The sequence below is a fragment of the Carassius auratus genome, unplaced genomic scaffold, assembly GCF_003368295.1.
Source record: "Carassius auratus strain Wakin unplaced genomic scaffold, ASM336829v1 scaf_tig00214691, whole genome shotgun sequence".
Classification (NCBI taxonomy): domain Eukaryota; kingdom Metazoa; phylum Chordata; class Actinopteri; order Cypriniformes; family Cyprinidae; genus Carassius; species Carassius auratus.
The window spans coordinates 208,003-230,830 of record NW_020527768.1 but is presented as its reverse complement, the minus strand read 5'-3'; the positions used below and the strand labels follow the sequence as shown (position 1 = coordinate 230,830).

Here is a 22,828-nt window from a genome sequence, read left to right as displayed (position 1 = left end):
CAATTATTTATTGATCTGCAAATAAGCAGTGTTATTTTAGTTTTATTATATTTTATAATTATTTTTTATTAGTAGTATTTATTATGTTTTTTAGATTTTTCATTTTAATTTTAGTTATAGTTTTAGTCATTTTGTTTTGTGCTTTAGTCATTTTAGTAGATTTTTTTATTCGTTTTTATTTCAGTTTTAGTTAACTAAATTAAAATGAGAAATACTGCACTGGCAGCTAGCTGAAATAAAAAGTTCATTTTAAATTCAGTTAGCATTTATTTTATTTGAAGTATTTTTTATAAAAAAAATGGAATGGTTTTAATTTTACGCTCAGATTTAGTTTTAATTAACTCTATTCATCCTTTTTCAGCATTTGTTGACAAAATTATTACCAGAATATCATTACTAATGCAGTTACAGATAAAGTGTGCAAATAAGTGAAATAATATAACATATCAGTATTTTAAAATTGAAAAAAGTGTAAACATTACGTGACGAGTAGTAAAAAAATTCAACGTTGATATTACAAAGTGAAAAATATGTTGACATTTTAAGAGGACTGCTACGAGAAACACTTATTACGATGAATGCTATCCTATTAAGACAAATACATTTTATCTGAAAAAAGTTCAATATAAAGAGGAACGATGTGTTTTTTTAAAAAAAGCGATGATATAAAATGTACAATATTTTGCTTTAGATGCACTGAAGTAATAGTTTCCAAAAAGAAAAATACTCTGATGAAGTACTTAAGAGCAGTGTCAGAATTTGGCCAACGTTCTGGCAAGGTTCTCTCAGAATTACAAACAAATAACAAACATTCTTCCAGTAACATTAATTAAATGTTTGCTATCTGGTCTTTTCTACAAATATTAGCACAAAAAGAAAAAAATTATACATATTTGATGCAATGTTTTTCAAACATTTAAACTGAATGTTTGTCAAATGTTACTACTTGTTTAAGAATATTGAAAGAAATATTTAATTTTCCCTTAATGTTTGTGTAAATCATATAAAAGAAGGGTGTTTTAAACACTCAGAAAAATATCGTTTTCATAACGTACGGGTAATGTTAGCAGACTTTAGTAGGACTTTTTTTGAGCTGGGGTAATGAGGAAAAAATATTTTGTTACACTGCCTAAATGCAAGAAAACTTGACAATCTCCAATCCAAGACTCGCCTGATCTGCTGATTGGCCTCGCTACGGATCTTCAAAACCTCTTTGCCTTTGAGTTCCAGCTCCTTGGTCAAAGTGCTGATGTTCTCGTTCAGGGTGTGGATCTCGTGGTCCAGATCGGCAATGTGCTTCTTCCTGCGACTGACCTCCTCTTGCAGATCTGAGATGCGGCTCAGAAGCTCACATTCCTGCAACACACGAGAAGTCAAGGTAAACCGAAGTCACAACAAATGCCAGCCTGACCTTACCTGAGAATTACGTAAGAGTGTGGGTTGTGTGATGTGAAGGCTTTTCCTGAAACATCTGGATTCAGCCACATGGAGTTCCCACAGATGCTATTTTCACATTGCACTGCTGGGATCAAACACTGATGGCACATCCATCTGGTTTGTCTTGCTTATAAACTACATCTTCATATAAATGAATAGTTTAGTTATGAATAAACAAATGTTTTGCACTAGTTTCATCTCTTGAGGGACGTCAGGAGCTAATGGGCCTGGAGTCCATGTCTGAAGTTACCGGGGAACAACTTTCAGCAACTTAAGTGTTCAGTTACTTATTGTTTTTAAAAAGACAGAAGAAGATACAATGTTTCTGGCCATGTACGAGAAATAAATTGGTTTTGAAATGAGGCAAGGAAACTTCTCTTGCAGAAAAACATTTCAGAACACTGAGGGAATGTATGCCATTGAATTAAACACTGAATAACAAGAAAACCCCATCAGTATTAAATAAATACTTTTTTTTTCAGAATGAGTCTGTGTTCATATAGTTTATTTCCACGTTTTCCACCCCCTCTCTGACCTTTAGAATTAAACAGGCTGTTTTGTTACTGTCAAGGATTTTATAATGCAAATGACATCTGTTATTATCACTGGCTAACCTTTCTGCATGCAAAATGACTAACAATAACCCTGATGTTACTGAAATCTGAATATGTTTTCCATGATATGGCATCTAACGTTTCTTACTTTTAATCTAAACACACAATACCCTAATAGGGTACAAATTAGAGCCTGACCCTTTAAAATGAATAATTTAGAACACAGATAAAAAAAAAAGAAAAAAAAAAAAGAAGTAATGTAATGGTTTAAAAATCAATTTTTATCTGATGCATTATAAAATCTTCAATGCATCACCAAATCTGATGCATTAAAGATCTCAGGATATGTTAATATTCTGTTAGATAACAGTTTATAAAACATATCTAATAGTTCTCACTCCAAACATCAGTTTCATGCCTCAAAAAAAAAATAAAAAAAATAATGGGACATCAAAGTTTAGTGTATTCATGAAACTGCCACATAGGCTTTTCTCTACTGTACCGATTATATACACAACTGTATACGTCAGACTCCAATAAAGCCTGGGTTAGATTCATTAGACAACGCTTGTCTCATGGGCAATTTTCCACTCCACTGACACTTTGACTTTTAAATGCCTCATGCACAGGAAGAAGCAGAAATCCTCCTGGATGAGTCCATTTCCAGTTTTATGCAGTTAATGGCTCTTGCTTAATCAAATTACAATCTGCTCATCCAACTCTAAATGTCTGTAAATATCATTTCACACAACAATTAGCTCAATAACGGTTTCAGTGTGTGTGGCAAAGAAAACCTGTGGCCCAGAGGGGCTTCCTCCAGGACGAATTACGTGATAAAGGACGCCAGTGTCAGCAGAAAAAGTAATAAATAGCAAACAATTGTATTTGGTAAACAAATCTGTGCATACCCCCAGTGTGAAAGTTATTTCTAATGTATACACGCTCGCATAATTGCAAAAATATCGCAGCCATTGTAGACGACCGTGAATATCCCTGAAAGCACATTTGTTAATAACTCAGAATCACACCAGATGGCTCATCTTCAGAACGAAGAACAGCACGTTCACTTCTAAGAAAAACTGTCCAAATAGTAAAACTTTGAATCGATGCCAGTCTGTTTCTCCTTCTTTGCCCATGTCTCCTACTCTGCATGATGTCATTATTTAGAGCAGTCCATTAGTCCATAGTATTAAAACAGCATAGTTATAGAATCAAATGCAATAAAGTAGCCACTCCTTTCCATATTTAATTATCATTTCTGTATGGGCTGAAAGACTGTCTGAAAAGTGCACATGATCATGAAATTGGCCCTTTTTTTGTTATATTTTAAAAATACATTTGAACATGTTACATGTGCTAAGATAAGGACAATCTGGCCCCTAAAAGACAGTAGCTGAGCCTTCTGTAGAAGAAAACATCTGCTCTTCCTGCTGTTGCATTATCTCAGTAAGCTCATGAATGACGAGTCTCTCTTAACTGTAACACTCATGTGCTCGGACTCAGGTGTGTGTTGAGGAAAAACTAAATGGTCTTTATTCCCTGACCGTTCACTGGATGTATGGGTGATGTTAATGTGCTGGAGCAGAGCTGTCAGGGGTCTGCCTGTGACATTTTCATTTACACAACTCAAGACTGTGCCTCCAGCAGACCACGGCGGCCTGCTTCTCACTTCCACACTCACTATATATCTGTAGTCAGACTATATATTTGTAGTCAGACAGAGATATTTTTTAAGCTGCACTGTAATTTTATTGTCATTTTATTGGTAAAAGACTGGAACAATGCTTTGGTTAAATGGTTAGCTGTAAAGCCCATTACTGTATACAGTGTAAATCTTTAATTGACTTAACTTAACTTTCATGTAATTTTACAGTAAAATACTGTTAATGTACTAATTTGGAAAGTGAAAATGAAAAACTGTAAAAATAAATAAATAAATAACATTCTCAGAATTTCTTGCAAGACATTTACAATCTTTTACATTTAAATAACTATGTATTTTTAGTTGTTGTTTTTTCTTTTAATCAGTTTTGCACAAAGTTTTTTCTACTTTTTTACCTTCTATCTATTAGTACTGATCTCCTCAGCTCGTGGAAAAGCTACTTTTGATGAATGTGGATTAATTTTGTGGCTTTCTCATCACCACCTGTGTTTTTGAAGTGGTTGTTGTCAGTGCATTATAAAAACTGATTCAAGCACTTAAATTGGGTGGCATATGCACATTAACATCAGTTAATGGAATAAAGGTTTTAACTGTAAATTTAAGTTGATTCTGTGAACACATTTTTGCAGTGAAGACCTGGCAACCACAACTGCCGGTTGTTTACTGTAAATTTCACAGATAGTTTTTTTATGGTGTGTTCCACGATAAAACCAGTCTTGAAAAAAGAAAAAGATGACTAACTTGAGACTAGTCTAAGCAGTCGGCCACAGAAAATTCTTTTTGAACATAAATGTTTTTTTCACAGATGGCTACCAAAAAATGTGTTTCTGCTTTAGTCATAAAGTATACCAGTCATAAGTCACACAGGTATATATGTAGCAATCGGCCAAAAATACATTATTCCTTTTTCTTTTAAGCAAAAAATAATTAGGTTATTAAGTAAAGATCATGTTCCAAGTAGATATTTTGTAAAATTATTAGCTTAAATATAGCAAAACTTAATTTTTGCTTAGTAATATGCATTGCTAAGAACTTCATTTGGACAACCTTAAAGGCCAATATTTTCTCAATATTTCGATTTTTTAGCACCCTCAGGTTCCAGACTTTAAAATTGTTGTATCTCAGTCAAATATTGTCCTATCCTAATAAACTATATATCAATGGAAAGCTTATTTATTCAGCTTTATAAATCCCTATTCATAAAAAAAATGACCGTTATAAGTGGTTTTGTGGTCCAGGGTCACATATATGCTTTTTCTTCTGTAATGCTCAAATTTTGATTTGTATCTTTTATTCATGCACGGCTACTTTTGACGGGATTGAGGTCGAAACACCTGGATAATGGCAGGGTATTGTTGCATAATCTGACTGCATATGAAACCAGATTCAGCTGAATAATTGATTGAAGACTTAGAACGCACACACACACTCAACAGCAGCCCAAGCTTTAGGTCAAACAACTCTTGAAGCCCTGGTCATCAAAACCGCTCTCCACAGAGAGACCTTCAGCGAACGTCACATCAGCCGTCCATCTGTAACGACAGAGCTAGACCTACAGGAACTGTCATCTGACACCAGCAGGGGGTCCTTTCCTGAAGAGACGCGGATTTAAAAGTCCAGCGCTCGATCTAGCGTGCTGAAATCTTTCAGCTCTTATGCCTGAAGTAGAAAGGGTATAATTTGCGAGGGCTGAAATGAACATTTCCGTCCTTTTCCATGAAAGACCAAGACACCTATAAATGTCTCCCTGGAGGAGTACTTCATGCGTAGGATAATATAAGCATCATTAATGTTGGCCCAGGCCAGGAGACATGCAGACAGATGAGAGGAGGCTGATTAGCAGGTGTCTGGGAGCATGTGTGGAGCTCTGCTCTCCAGGGCATTGTACCCAGAAGCCCCTGAGAGAGGCTCAGTTTCAGTGAGCTGCTGATCAAAAGCTTGTCGATGGAGGGAGAGCTGCACAGGTCACAGAAGAGAGACGGGAGAACATGAGCTCATGGTGGCACTAGAGGGATAAGAGTTATTCAACCACATACATGATTAAAGTTATTTATGTTATCCAACACATTTTTATATGATGTAGAAACCTGTTCCCACCTTAAACTGAAATCAAACTTAAGATTAGCATTAGAAATGAAGTCGCATTTTGAGATATATAATGCAATTCTGAAATAATAACCACAATTATGAGAAATAAAGTCACAACTGGCAGATTTTAAATCACATTGTAAGATATTAAATCACTTGGAGTGATAAAAATTCATGGTCACACTTTTTTTAGGGTCCAATTACTACTCACTACACACTAAATATTAACTATAACAAGTTCTTCAATAAAATCCTAATTTGCAACTTATTATTTGTAAGGAGCTGTTAAGTTTAGGTATGGGGTACAATTAAGAGATCTAAAAGAACATGCAAAATTAGGCATTATTATGTGCTTTATTATAAATACTAATAAACATCCAACATGCAATATTATGCAAGCTACTTAATATTGAGAATTGGTCCTTAAGATAAAGTGTTACCAAAGTCTTAATTACAAAAAAAGTCAAAAAAAAAAAAAAAAGTCAAAAAAATAAAATAAAATTGCAAAATGGTCAAATATTAGGTTGCATTTGTGGAAAATGTCACATTGTAAAATATTCTATCTTGTTCTGAGAAATAAAGTCAGTGTGAGATATTAAAATCACAAAAAGTTGAATTAACTATGAGTAAAATGAGACATAATAGTATGATATTTAGTCCCTTTGGGAGATAAAATACCATATTAAGAAATAAAGTTATAAATGTGAAACATTAAGTCATATTACAACATATATGCTCTAGCTGTAAAATATTATTATCAATTCATAATATAAAAAGTCACTATTATCAGAAAAAGACACTTTGGGAGATAAAAAAGACATAATTATGAGAAGTAAAGTTTGATAATTGAGATAAGTAATATTTTGAGAAATGTGGTCATGTTGTGAGATATTAAATCACTTGATGAAGAGAAGAGACAAACAGTGAGCTATTAAAGTGACTTGGAGAGATAAAAATTCCAATGAATGTTAAGTCCAATGTATGTAAAAACATTAAGTGTAAGAAAAAGGACATACTGGTAAAATATTATCATCACTTAAAAAGATAAAAGGTCACAATATGAGAACATAACTGTGAAATCTTTTGGTACTTTGTGAGAGGTCATTTTGTAAAATATGATCACTTCATTAGATAAAAGCTCATGAGATATTAACTCACACTGAGAGATAAAGACTTAAACAATTTTGTGAACCAAGTCATATTTATAGATATAGAGTAAAACTGAGATATTAAAACATGCCATATAAACTCAAATTTACACATGACAATTATGATACCGTATTTACTTTTTTAATTAATTAATTTATTACTTTTAAATCATGGATACAGGTTTTATCCAAATATTTTTTAGTGCTTTTTTATTCAGTTCTTGCTCAAGAGTACTTTTTAAAAGTTTTAAAGTTGTAATCAAATTAATTAAATGGAATTTCGATTAATTACACAAACTACAAAGAATCAGATACATTAACATTTGCGGAAAACATCCACAAAGTGAGAAAATTGTAATCCATTCCATTATTGTGGCAAAGAAAAGCACTAATATTCTCAGGAGCCTTGATTTCTCTGTTCGTCTTCATACAGTCATCTCACCAGCCAAAGAGAAGCACGGTTATTACTGACTGCAAATCAGAGGTGTCAGAAAAAGTGGTGACCCGTGTAAAATAGCGCTAATGATTCATGATGTAGGAGCACAGCAGAGCAGCAACGGGCTTTAATAAATACTGTGCGTCTTGTGAACGCAGGCACTCGTTTGAGGAACCAGACCCGTTGAATCACTTATTGAGCATGTGGATAAAATGATCAGGTTTTTTCCTTTAACGCATATGAAAAAACAATTAATAAAGCTGTCATAAAGACCATATGACCTTGGTGCTAACCTGTAAAATAAAAAAGGGAATCTGCCTGTAATATTCGATTTATTCCATTCAAATATTAATAGCCAGGGGACAAAACTGTTCTCAAGCCAGTTATAATTCATATGAGAGTCTACCAGGAGATGCTGCTGATAACTTTAGAAGTAAAACTCAATTCTTTGCATTACGTGGCTTGGTCAGCAAATCTTACACAGCTCATTGAACTAAAACTGAAATCTCACTGAGAAAAAATAGCAATAAGACAAATATGGAGAGAAAGCGTGAGAGAAGAGAAAGAGAGATTTGTGTTATGCAGTATGAGGGAAGAGATCCTTGGAAACCCCCTCAGAATACCAGCCAGGGTCTGTTCCTGACTTCAGACATGCTTTTAACACCTGTCAGCACGCAGAATGGAACTGCTATTTCTTATGGAAGAAAAGAAAAACTGAAACATCCCAGACCTAAATTAAATATAGAAAAACACATCTGTAAAGCAGAGGGTGAATGGTTTAGGGCAGTGCTGCTATTGTTGTACGCAACTATTGTTATTTGTAACTATTAAAAATAATTGTAAGTAATTTAAACAAAATATAAATATTAGATGAAAACTCAAAATAATATAATATATATATATATATATATATAAATATATATATAATGACATCTATCCATCCATCCATCCATCCATCCATACCTTAAGTAGGTATGCAGCCTTAAATTCACTGGGGCAAAAATAAAATAAAATAAAATAGTCCAATTAAATCATAACAAAAATATGAAAAAAATTATAATTTTATGCACTAAAATTACTAAAACAGAAAGTGAAATAACTGTAGCCTAAAATTAATTGGTGCATAAATAGGATGCATAAAATAAAATAAAATAAAAAATAACTAATTTCTACATAATTTAAATTCCAGTGTTTTTTTATTTATTTATTAACTGACCAAGCAAGTTGTACACCTTTTGCTACCGTGATTTAAAGTAGAAAACAAAAAGCCATGTTTCTCCTGGCTCTTTCATGACACATCTGTCTGTGCTGTCATAACTAGCGGGATCGGCAAGAGTCTTGGGGGAAGGTGAAACACTTTTTTCCAGCCTTATGATGTAAGGGATGTTACTGAGAGTACGTGAGGGCATTACAGAAAACTGAACACAACAAAGTCAACCGTGTCCTCGAGACAGAAGCGCAGTTTGATTGTAGACGCACATGAAACAATTCTAATCTCACAAGACACAAATATTCACAGTCTGACCCAAAATTCATGCATCTGCGCTTTCCGAGTATGCTCATTTGTTATTCCTGGGTGATGTATGATGCACCGAGGCTAGAAACGCTTAGTAAATGCTTAGCAAAATTAGATTTCTTCCCGACGCAAGCAGTGCAGGATTTGTTGAACTCCTTAGAGAGTTCGCAGCCTCTCTTTAGCAAAGATCACACTGAATTTGCCCTTTGACCTATGGGACATTAGGCAAGTTCACACAAGACCGATTTGAGCCCCAGGAGCTTGAGAATTAATTAGTATTGATATGCCGCTACTAAAGTAAAGAAGATCATTGTCACCCGGGGGACGACAGTTTGCCAAAATCTACTTTTTAAAAATCAAGGTTTTCCAATATTAATGGAAACCCTGTATTCCTATTCCATCCTCAAAACATCCACAAAATATAGTATAACATGAGACACATGCTAACCTAATGAACTGAAGACCAAAGTATCACAACTATCCAGATAAAAGGTTGAAAACAGAGTGCAATTACACAGAAAGTGCAATTTTACTTCAATCACAGGCCATTACTGAGACGCAAAAGTGCTTTGCAGTTTGATTCTGTATGAATGTGTGTTACATAGACACATTTTCCCCTAAGGTCTGCATTTAAGATTCAAATTGTACAACCTTTCAGTTGCTTGGCAAACAATCCTTCAGTGTTTCTCTTGTTTAACTGTCGTCTTATACATGAGCCAGATGACAAGAGGATTTATTGAGGTCCTTTTTTTCATAGCAGCCAACTGTTGGCAGAACGTTATTGATTTGTCCTTTCTTTGAAAAGCATTCACTAAATAAACTTACTGTTAGTCTCTGTCTCCATTAAGAGACAATGGGACTGTATAGGAGGCTTGATCCTTGAGTAGCAAATCATTATATTTAAATTATTTCGGAAGGATCTTGTGACACTGAAGAATGGAGTAATGATGCTGAAAATTCAGCTTTACATCACAGGAATAAATTATATTTAAAATATATTAAAATAGAAAAATGTTAAATTTTAAATTGTAATAATATTTCAAAATATTACAGTATTTTTAATCTATAAATGCAGCATTTACGAACATAAGGGATTTCTTTAAAATACATTATAAGAAATATTACTGAACCCTAAACTTTTGAATGGTAGTGTGTATGCTTTAGTAAAAAAAAAGGCCAAATTAGAGAGGAGGACGGCATTTTATTGAAACCAATTACTGCTTTTTGTATGAGACATGTATGAGCAAATCTAAAATCGATGACACCACAATAATACACTTCTTGTGAAATATAATAACTCCGCTATGGAAGACGTTTACCTTTACTCTGCTCTTTTCCAGAGCGTTCTCCAGTTCCTGTTTGGCAGCTGCTGTTTCCTGTTGATGGGTTTGACGCATATGTTCAATGGCTGATGCGTGAAGATGGTTCAGCTCTGAACGCAGGGATGCTGAGAGGAGAAGGAGAGACACAGGGAATGAAAAACAGGACTATTCCAGGGAGATGATCTGCTGTCTGGAGCTGAATTAAAAATCATCCATCTCCGTTCCTCCCCAAAGCATTAACGTCACAGCTGGAAATGGAAGTGACACTCGTTCCTCCACCTGCAATTTCCTGTCAGTGCTCCCTCATTATGCTCCTTTCCACTTTCTTCCAATTATACATTATTTCAATGAGATTGAGCTATAATTAGAGCTGTAGAACTCCGCTGGTTTCGCTTCAGGACTCTGAGGTTTTACATTCAACATCTAGTTCCAATGCTGCTTGGTGTATAAGTACATTTATTAACATTTATTAATACCACCAACAAAATTCTAAATTATTAACATGGCACAGGACGAATAATGAAATTATTTTATTTCCAATTGTCTCTTTACTTGCAGTCAATAAGCCATTCAACAAAATAAAATGATGCAAAATGTAAATTATTTATTACTATTCTTCTTATTTTAGTTTTATTTTTCCCCAGCTCCATGAAACCAAGTCATTAGATATATCCAGATATATGCATGCAATCTATGATGGGCATAAATTGGAGCATCACCGTTCAACTTTAATAATATTTTAATAAAATGGAATAAATTGAATTTTAATTTGAACTTTGGTAATCATGCAGTGTTGAGCCACATCATATTTCTAGATTCTCCAGTTGAGACTGACACACACACACACACACACACAGAGAGAGAGAAAATACTGTTAATTTCTTGAAATATTGGACTTATATATAGATGCTTGTTTGGTCATATCAGTAAAAATAAAATAAAATGTCATTAAAATAATGAAGTAAAAAAAAACATCCAATGTTGTGGTTTATTTTTTGTAGAATAATCTCTTTTTATTAAGTAAAGGAAAATGTTATGTACTTTATGAGAACCAAGTACACTCTTTTAAGAAATAAACAATAATAATAATAATAATAATAATATATAAAAAAGAAAGAAAAAAAACTTGAATTCAGTTTTTTATCAAGCTAACACATTGATCTAACCTGATTATATATAGATATCATATTAAAATGACCTTTGGAAATGCATTTAAGTCTAAACAGGTTTCTTTAGGCACTGGCGAAATGTTTGTCCTCTTCATCATGCATTCTCTTTTGCTGCCACATAATCCATTACTATGGAAACAAATATAGATATTACAGATATTGACTATATTGACTCAGCAAATGGATCTGATTTCACCACGCACAAAAGGACGGATGACATTGCAGACATTCAGTCCTAAAGACTTCATTTGAGCTAGAGTAAATAATAACAGGCTCTGAAGGGTCTGTGAATGAATGTGTGTCTGTTTTACCCAGCATGGCCTTGCCCTCATCCTCCAGTTCGAAGCGGAGGGTCTGCAGCTCTTGTTCTGACTGCTGTTTCAGAGTCTCGATGTTCTGTCTGTGAGCCTCTCGCAGAGTCTGAAGCTCCATGTGGTGCTGCTGCCGTAGACGCTCCTCAAGCTCCTACACACAGACACACACACACACACACACCAGCTCATTAGAGTAGACATATGTATAATCTACATAAACAGTATATTAGATTTATGAAAGTATACTGATGCTTCTTTCATGTATCTCATATCACTCGCTCCAGTTATAATAGGAGGAAAAAAATAATTAATTGCACTTCCAGGACATCTTGCATGTGTGGGGGGTGGAGGAAGAAAAATCTAAGAAAAGAAAAGAAAAAATCATTGACATTTTTTCTTACCTATTTTTGCTGCTATACACAACAGAAAAATAAATTATGTAAGAACTTGACTCAAGGAGAAACTTCAGAAATGTTTTACTTTGCCTTTCAGGGCCATTGTACAAAACTGTTTGCTACTGCTTGCAGTAAAATGGGCAAAAAAAAATAAAAAAATAAAAATAAAAACTTAAATGTATATGGTAAGCATAAACCTGGATAGAGGACTAGATGCTCAAAAGTCAAAAGACAAAAACATCACTTGGAAAAACAACAAAACCAGTAACAAAAGAAGCTGTGTGAGATCATAAAGAGTGGAAGACGTTACATTTTTGTTAAATATGTTAGCTAACAGAAAAATAAAAAAATAAAAACCATTCAGATTTTTACTAAGATCCTTCTATTATCTATTGAAACCCACAACAATATTTAAAACATAAGTAGGTTTAATATATACAAAATCAACATTTATTGTTTAAATATTTTATATTTTCTTTGTCATTTGAATATAAGAATTAACTGCACAATTACTAGAAATGTGTACTTTTGATATCCCCCCAGCATTTACAGCTCTGAATTTGGAGCAGTTCTTTAGAATGGTTCATTTACTTATTTAACACTTTAAACTTGATAAGTTAAACTACAATTCCTTCACCCGTTTGCTCAACAACAGAAAGGGCTTTTAGTAAACAAAAAAAAACAAAAAAAAAAAAAAAACAAACAAACCAAACATCTGGTTGCTAAACCACAGAAACAGGCTTGCTCAAACTTAAACCATAAAAACCGACCGGTTTAATCATCAAAAACCTGTTTGCTTAAACAGCGAGACCAAATTGCTCAAGCAATGCCAAATTTCATAAAATTTACAATATTGACCTAACCTGCGCTCGTTTGGTGAAATGGATGGCTAGACCAGAACTAAACTAAATAAATAAAAATAAAAATAAAATAAAGACCAGCATGAAATTCATACTAGTCGAAGCAGGTCTTTTCAACAAGGTGAATAAGAATTCCAACAGGTGCACTTGCCAAAAATATGCAAAACAGGCATCAAAAGAAAGCAGCACTTAGCCAGGAACACAGGTGTAAATGTAGCATGTTTCTCAAACAACTGTCAGTGACAGGAATTATTACTCTATCAGAAGGCACTTAAGCATCTCCGCAAGCTTGTTGAGGATCTTGGATGGTTGCGGTCTAGCGCCCAGCAAAAGGAACGCAAATTACAGCACCCTGAATTAGATTAAGAGAATGGAGCTGTTTGAGCGCTGGAGATACACTGACATAATGAGGGGTAATGCAGGGCACCTGCCTCCACTGAAAGACACTTTGGAGTCAGTGATATCCAGCAGAGTGGGTTGTGGATGTGAGAGGAAGTGGGTTAGGGAATGACAGGGAATAGAAAATTAGACCAACCGCTTCAGTAAACATGGACTGCACCAAACCAGTTGGTAGAACAATCCTGGAAACTGAGCCACTTTAATGCGGAGTTTCAGAACAAAACAAGCTCTGTAAGGTTGGATGGGGGCAGACGCACATTTCCAGGTTTCTCCTTAATTATATGATTGGGTTAATTCCAAGTGGCAACCTTCCGCTCCCTCTCTTGAAACCAACACGGAAGTGAATAAAACTGCAATTCATTAACTGGCCGCTAGAGGCTGGCTGCAACAGGGAGTCAATCCCATAGGCCCCATTTACACTGCATGGTTCAAGTGACCCAAATCTGATTTTTTGCTCTCATGTGGCACAGATCGGATATGACCGGTGTACGTGTAAGCAGGAAAAAACCGCATGGATTCCGATGTTCTCAGATCGGATGAATCGGATACGTGCATTTGCGTGTGCCATGTAAGCAGACAAATCGGATATTCCCCAGTAAATGCGAGCCGTACGTCATTAAAAAGTGACGTCAACTCAGGTGGACACCGCCAACTGAGATCACATGACTTATTATAGGCGTGATGGAGGACGAAGGATACACACAGTGGAGCAATGCCGAGGTTTCATGTCTTTTCAGTCTTTGGGGCTAAGAGATGGGGCAAAAATGTAGGGTTGTTACAGAAATAAAGGGCTCTCCTTTTTTTCTCCGCCATACGAGACCAATGTTTTGCTGATTTTTTTTATTTATTTATTTTTTTGCTGCTCCCCGGCCCTTGACGAATGTAAATCGCGGATTAATTGCACAGCTCAAAAAGTTTTGACAGGTCAGAGAGAGAGAGAGATCATATTAATCAATTGACACGATGGTGTCATAATCATTAAAACTGAGAATGTAAATTTGCTCTCCCCATTTTTGTTTGTAAGAAAAAATTTGATTAGATTTCATATCGCAATATATATGGTAGAAAAATAAAATATTGCAATGTCATTTTTTCCCAATATCGTGCAGCCCTACTGTATAATTTTATTTACATCTGCATCCATTGTATTTTGTGCTGTTTTATTTCTTTTTCCTGGTCAGAATGTCTACGTTTGGTAGTTTCAGCAGTGTATAGTGTAAATGCAAAAATTGGATACGGGACACTTTTAAAAGATGATGTAAGCAGGTCGTCAAAAAAATCGGATATAGTCAGAAAATCGGATTTGGGCATCAAGACCTGCAGTGTAAATGCAGCCATAGACTCCCCATATTAAATTGCCCAACTTTAGAGCAGGAAAAAAAAAAGTTTACAACCTGGTACAAAAAATGTATTTGGTATATAGCTAATTTTGGCTTTCCTGACAACTGCGAGGGGGTCATTATTTATTTTTTTTTAACTCATCCGTTTAAATTATATTACGCCTTAAATTTCTGCATAATTAAGGGCGTGGCCATTGCCATAGCTAGGCTTTAAAAATTTGTAAGGTCCAGGGGCAGGGGCGGACCTAGAAAAATATTGATGGGGTGGCAAGAAGGGGGCAGGAAATTTTGAGGGGCGGCAACATATGGCAGACATCGGATGTGTGTGTGTGTGTAGTAGAGCACACATTCTCAGAGATGTGTTTAACAACACCTTAAGGGTTCCCATAAGCAGGATTTTTTTGTTGTGCCCCCCTTCCGCAAATATGATGATGGAAAAAAAACCTACTATAGGGGTGAAAAAATAACTTCAATCAAATAAAAAACTAAATGAATAAATTGTATTATTTACAAATCACAATTGTAGCTCTCGACATTTATTTTTATTTTATTTTTATTTTATTTTTATTTACTTTTGTAAGGGTTGTGATATGCACATTTTTTGTTGAAGAAATTATAAAGCCTGTGTCATCTATAGCAAAAAGGTGGCCAAAAATGAAAGATTAAGTGAATATTTGAATGAAATGTTTGGTCAGTAGCCTAAACAAGGATTTGATTGTCCTCTAAGTGTAACAGCAGCAATCAGCATTTGTAATAACATGTACATAAATTGTTTATTTTGTATTTGCCTACATTATGTTTTTTATATAATGCATTTTAAAGGCTATTGATGGCTTAAGTCTGTTTTTATAGCAACAACAACAACAACAACAACAAAAATATTACAGTATAATAATACTTTGTAAATTCTTTAGAGTTTGGGGATTGCAAATCATTTGAATAAGTTCAGGAGTTCAAAGCGGATTCGCGAATCATTTGAGTCAGTTTGGGGATTGCGAATCATTTGAATCAGTTCGGGAGTTCGTAGCGGGATAGCGAATCATTTGAGTCAGTTATGGGGATCGCGAATCATTTGAGTCAGTTTGGAAGTTCGGAGCGGGATCGCGTATCATTTGAGTCAGTTCGGGAGTTCAAAGCGGGTTCGCGAATCATTTGAGTCAAGTTTGGGGATCGCAAACCATTTGAATCAGTTCGGGAGTTCGGAGCGGGTTCGCGAATCATTTGAGTCAGTTTGGGGATCGCGAATCATTTGAATCAGTTCGGGAGTTCGTAGCGGGATCGCGAATCATTTGAGTCAGTTTGGGAGTTCGGAACGGGATGGCGAATCATTTGAGTCAGCTATGGGGATCGCGAATCATTTGAATCAGTTCGGGAGTTCGTAGCGCGATCGCGAATCTTTTAGGTCAGTTGGGGATCGCGAATCATTTGAGTCAGTCTGGGAGTTCAAAGCGGGTTCGCGAATCATTTGAGTCAGTTTGGGGATCGCGAATCATTTGAATCAGTTGGGGAGTTCGTAGCGGGATCGCGAATCATTTGAGTCAGTTATGGGGATCGCGAATCATTTGAGTCAGTTTGGGAGTTCGGAGCGGGATCGCAAATCATTTGAGTCAGTTTAGGAGTTCGGAGCTGGTTCGCGAATCATTTGTATCAGTTCGAGAGTTCGGAGTGGCTTTGCGGATCATTTGAATCAATTCGAGAGTTCAAAGCGGGTTCGCGAATCATTTGAGTCAGATCGGGAGTTCAAAGCGGGTTCGCGAATTATTTGAGTCAGTTTGGGGATCGCAAATCATTTGAATCAGTTCGGGAGTTCGGAGCGGGATCACGAATCACGAAAGATTCGCGCTCGTAAATTTTCAAATTGGCCATAACCTTTAATTCGTTGCTGCCAACTGGGGTGGCAGCAGGGGTGGCAAGGCTTTCTTTTAGGGTTTTAGGGTAAATCATACCCTATTTATTGCATCAAAGTTTGTCAGTACTATATTTATGGGGTGGATAATTTTATCAGTTGTTTATTATTCATGTAAACGTAAAATTTTCACCAATTTCAAATTTCAAATCACATCAGAAAAGCATTTATTTTCAATGAAAATTAAGTAAATAATCTAAAAGTTAAGGGTAGGTGGGGAGGGCTTTATTGTCCCAATAATTTGGCATCCATTAAATTAGACTCAATAAGTTATTACTGCATACTGTTTTATAATGTACTACAATACTGAGGTGCAGATTATTGCCAATATTTGCAGTAAGTAGTATAAATAGCAGAGATCCTGCTATTTTAACATAGTATAAATAGAATATACTGTATAGATATTTGCACTTAGGGTAAATAGCAGATCACAAAAAAATGCTGCTATTTGCATTTTTTCGATAACTGCCAGACTAATGCCGGCGATTAAATGTTGCCAGATGTTGCTATTAAAATAAACAAAAACCTATAATTAAATAAAATAAACCGAAATTATTTCAAATATTTTGGAAATTAGATTAAGTTATCGCTGATCCTAAACCACAACTTCCTACTTTATTAACTTTCTAAAGTATTAAATTTAGTGGAAAAACAAGTCATAAAACGCTTATAGCTGGATCTGTCTGCGTCTTGCGCTCTCGCTTTATTTTCGAACATTAAAAATGGTCTGGGCCTCGGTGACCTCATAGCTGGCTACAGCCATGGGCGTGGCCACTTGAATGACAGGTGGATTGTCGCTGCTGTCACTGCCGTCAAACTATGTGGGTGTTGTTTCATCAACCAGCTCCGCCTTTTTGCCCATTTTTGATTATCCGGGAGTGATGCTTGGTGACACGCTGCCAAGAAGGTGTCGGCCACCTCCACCCACTTTTGCCTTCAAAAACAGTCTTTGGAAACCAATGGGTGACGTAATGGACACTACACTACGTCCATGTTTTATACAGTCTATGGTTCAGTCCCAGGCTGTGGCTGGGCCACTCAAGGACATTCACAGAGTTTTCTATAAACCACTCTTTGCTGTGTGTTCAGTTTCATTGTCCTGTTGCAATGTGAATCCTCTGCCCAATCTGAATTTTTGAATGCCCTGGTCTGGGTTTTCATTAAAGCTACCTCAATATTTTGGTGCACTGAGCTTTTCTTTTACTCTGATGAGTCCCTCAGTTCCTGACGCTGAAAAACAGCATGAGGCTGCTACCAGCACACTTTTCTTTTGGGATGCTACTCTGCAGGTGAAAACATGAAAATACATAGAAAAGAAAAAAGAAATGACAAGAAATGATGGTGGTGAATAAGTGAGATTGCAAAGAAGAAATGTTGTGAGCTGGGTCCAGTTGCATAAACTGCTTAGACTAGAGTGAAAACATCCAGTTTCCAGATGTTTTATGAGAGTTTATGTTTCCTCCAGAGTAAGCAGACTCCTCCTGCAGCCCGATGGCTCGGTAAAACTGAAAAGGTCAGTTCATTTCTGTCATTCAGATAACTATCAGGGACAACCATGGCCTGAGCTGCATAACACACACACACACTTGAGAAAAACATCTACAGAAGGATGTTTTTTTATCTGAATGACTACAGCAGTCACACACACACACACACAAATGCAGAGTTGTGATGTTTATTCCACACATTTCTTCCCACTCTAATCTCATAGTACCATTTTCACCTCCTCAAGTGCTACGAGGATGATGTCACATTCCTTGTGTGGAAATGAGTCTGGAGTGGGAAAAATTACACTTCGCTTCTTTCCCTGCCAATGAAGCTTGTGCATTAATTAGTGAGTTATTTTAGGATTCAACACACGGTTTTCAGATAAATGAGAGAATCCCCCTCAAACACTGAAGCACAGAAAACAACCCATTATAAATGCAAAGGTTTATATTGATAACAGTTATATTGATGGCATTTTATATTGAAGTTAAAATAAAATAAATATTAGAGGCAAAACTTTGAAAAAAAAAAACCATTATAAATGTTACCTTTAAGTTAAGTTTAAAATTACAAATTGAAATAAAACTAAAACTGAAATAAAAAAAATGTAAACTGTACCATTTAGAAAAAAAAGGGGGGGGGGGTGGCAAAAGCACAATTACAAAAAGTAGTTACATAGTTTATTACAATGTAAACAAAAATAAAAGTGAATTCAAAACACTAATTAAAAAATATAATAGATCCTAAAAATGATTCTAAAATAACACTGCATTAATGATTTACTGTTAAATGTAGCACAGTACTACTATTATGTATCATGCTAAGGGGTGTTTTTGAAACATACATACTACTACTACTACTAATAATAATAAATGATTATAATTAGGGGACTGTGTGATTAATACCAGTGAAAGGTGGCTATGACTCAATATAAGAGCTCTGCAATGCCTCAACACTGCTCTATGGTCAGGTGAGGCAGGATATAAAACATCTCTCATGTCTTCTCAAACTAGATTTATTTAGCTTTTGTAGGCACTTAATGTAGTTTACCCCCTCATAAAAGATCTGGGAACTAGCTATCTGTTTTCATTCCAGCAGGTTTTATGATGCTTTGAGACAGGACTACTTAACTTTGGAAATGCTCAAGAACCACAAAACAGGTTTCTTTTTAGACTTGCCAAACTATAGCTGTACTCTATGTATGACAAGACTTAAGTCAGTGCAACTGCTTTAAAATAAAAATAAAACAAATTATTCAAAATAGTAATAGATTTTATATGCTACATGTTTGGATGAGTATATTGAAGCCAATTTCCACCATGGGATAAACAATGAAAAGTTAATTGTTGCTATCAATCTCACAATTCAGACTTTTTACTCACAACTGTGAATTACATATCTCATCATGCAAGTTTATATCACATAACTCAAGAGTTCTGAAGGAAAAGGATAGAATCATGAGATATACATTTTACATTGTATAAACTCAGAATAGCAAGAAATCTTTCTTGCAATAGTGAGGTTACATCTTGTTATTCTGTTTGTTTGTCTGTTTGGTTCAGCAGTGGAATAGCTAATTAAAAAGGTATTCACAAATGCATATAACTAAATACAATTTATTTAATACTGATGTTTCTCTCTCAACTTTTACATTTTTTTATTTTTTTGTCCTAGATGATATTGTCATTTTATTGCTCATACCTCACAAATCTGAGTTTATATCTTGCAATTCTTTGGAAAAAGTTAGAATTGAGAGATTTTTTCTTTTCTGCAATGGAATGACAAATAAAGAGGTAATTGCAAATGTATATCTCACAATGCTGACATTTTCCGCAAATTTTGAGTTTATATCTCGCAGTCCTGAGGAAAAAGTTAGAATTGTGAGATACAAACTCAGATTTGCAAGATAAACTCGGAATAGCGAGAAATCTAACAATTCTGTTTTTGTTTTTTTTCGCAACAGAATAACAAATAAAAAGGTAATTGTAAATTGGTACCTCACAATGCTGACATTTTTCTCAATTGTGATTTTCTGGCTTTTTTTCTGCAAGTTCATATTGTGACTTTATCGCAATTCAGAGTAGTGAGTTCGTATCTTACAATTCTTACATCCCTCAGAATTGTGAGATAAAAGTCTGAATTGTGAGATATAAATTAATATTGCAAGAAAAAAAGGCCAAATTTGTGAAATAAAAACCCAATCACAATTACATGATTTTTTTTTATTCCATCTCTAAAATTGGCTTCTATGAGCCACATCTGAAAAGAGCAAACAGAGGGCAGTAAAAGGCAGCTCTCAAATTTCGAAGTTTCTTCAGATTTCTTCTCCTTTAGCCACAGTGACTCATCAGGTCCATATGCTCTCGGCCGGCATGCAGTCGAGAATGGGCACACACAAGTGTTTTTACCTACTGTGGCAGCTGCAGGATTTTGGCCTGTTCTTTCCGGCCGGGTAAAAAGCGGTGCTTGATATCAGCAAAAAACTACAGGAGGGAGCTGAGCTGGATCTTTTTGCCTGTTGGAGCAGGATATCAGACGGAGAAATTGCACGCTCATTTTCATCTCAGAGGACGGAGCGGCGAGGGGTAAGACTGACGCCATCTTCCTCCTCCGCAGTGTTGCTGAGCCCATTAGCAGCAGAGCAGCGTTCCTCCGCCTGACTTCAAAAGAGCAATGCTCAATTTTGAGATATTAGTGAGCAGAGAGAGAGAGAGAGAGCTGTGGTGATGCGCTTGGTGTGAGATATCATCATACTGAACTTCTGATGATAATTAAACACAAGTCAATAAATCGTCTCCTGGTGTCTACCTCAGATGTGGTGCTCTGGAGCAGAAAGCTATTAAATGGGATTTCAAAAGCCTTCTGCTGGATCTCCACTCATTACATGAATGAAGCAAGGACATGAAGAAGCTTATTTTAATGGCATGGCAACTGGGTAAAACTCATATACCGCAATTATCGCATCTGCCTGTGCTGCAGGGAAACTCATCAACATGTGCAAATTACTATTGTGTCTGATTTTTTTATATGCTCTATGCACCAATTATATGCTAATTATTCATCTGTCTATAACCACAGTCCACACGCCAGATAGATGGAATAGATGGAACAGATATAGATGGAAAAATAGATATAATAGATTAATAACAGATAACCATGCAGATTTATTATTCGCTAATAACTGGGAAATTTAAAGAATTATTATTATGAAACCAAGCATTCCAAGCATTAACTTTACTTGATAAAACGTGGATCATCCATTTCTATCTTATTAGCTCACAGGTGTAATTAAATACACCAATCTACTAAAATTAAATAAATCAATTGTGAAATACAAAACTGTTTACAAAAAACATTTAACAAAACATATAAATCAGTACATTTATTCTTAGATATCTGTTGTATTTTATTTTAGCACAACATTTAATTTTTTTTAATGTTTTGAAATGAAACACAATTTATATATTGTTTTGGTGATTTAATAATAGTTAATTTAACTAAATCAGTTAGTTGTTTTAATAATTAATTAATTCATATAATGTTTTTTTATGTTTTATTAACTATTTAATTGTATAGTTAACAGTTTCTTTAAATATGTAATAATTTAAAGATTAATGGGTTAATGTAAAAAGTGTGCTGGTAAAAAATTACCAGCTTAAACACAAATTAGTACATAGCTAAATATACAAATCTATTACAAACAGAAAAGCCAATATAAATAAATGAAACATCGGGTTAGGCTTTCTGATTAAGGGTTCTGGTTAGCAGTTTGATATTAGATTAGAGTACGAAACAGCAGGTCTCTGTGGCAAACTGGGTTAACAAAAACAGTTAACCTCTGTGTGTATATTTCCAAGTGGCATCACTGGGAGATAAACCAATTCCCATCCATTGACAGCTGGTGGCCGAGGCTCATAGTCTACTGCCAGGTGTGGCCCTGTCTTGGACGGTGGGGCACATCAGTAATAGAGGTCAGCTGGTGTCATCACACATAATGTGTCCAGAAACCAGCTGTGACATGGAGCACTGAAATCCATTACACAGCTGTTTGCTGAAACAAACAGCAAACTGAGCCACTGGAATAGTGATTTAGAGCCCATTTTAACCAGCAAAAAAATGGCCAAGAATTCCGACCACAGCCGTTGAATACGGTGAATGTCTTGAGATACCACACTTTGGTCATTTATAGTATAATAATAAATATAATATAATAATTTTCTTTTTAAACAAACAAACAGATAAATACACACACACACACACACACACACACGTACAGCTCTTACCACCATTGGATGTCATCAGTTCTATTTTAGTATTATTTACATGCTATAATTTATTATTAGTATTTAGTACTATTTTGAATTAGCTTTTATTTTTATATTTTCTTTTCTTTTTTCTTTTTTCATATAATTTCCATTTATTATGCTATTGTCATTTTTAAAGCAAATATATATTTTTTTTTAGGTTAATTTTATTTATAGTTTTGTTCAGATTTTTTTTCTCTGTCTGTCTGTCTGTCTGTCTGTCTGTCTGTCTGTCTGTCTGTCTGTCTATGAATGGGTCCCTGGGTCTGTAAAGGCTGAAAACTCATGATTATGTATAATTTTAGTTACTGTTTCCTAATTGTAAATTTAAATAAAATTAAATGTATGCATTTAGCAGACGCTTTTATCCAAAGCGACTTACAGTGCATTCAGGCTATCAATTTTTACCTATCATGTGTTCCCGGGGAATGGAACCCCCAACCTTGCGCTTGCTTGCTTGCTAACGCAATGCTCTACCAGTTGAGCTAC

The 22,828-nt window shown here is 35.1% G+C and overlaps 1 protein-coding gene across 1 annotated transcript in view; it reads right to left on the bottom strand.

The window, feature by feature from the left end:
* Positions 1-1,044: 1,044 nt before the first annotated feature.
* The window catches only part of LOC113092631 (protein FAM184A-like), a 107,288-nt gene continuing 85,504 nt past the window's right edge, over positions 1,045-22,828 (bottom strand). Inside the window, exons 12-14 of the mRNA XM_026258296.1 lie at positions 11,645-11,798; positions 10,162-10,289; positions 1,045-1,356 (exon numbers count right to left, since the gene is read on the bottom strand). Coding sequence (XP_026114081.1) covers positions 1,045-1,356; positions 10,162-10,289; positions 11,645-11,798 — 594 coding nt within the window. The remainder of the gene's footprint in view (positions 1,357-10,161; positions 10,290-11,644; positions 11,799-22,828) is intronic.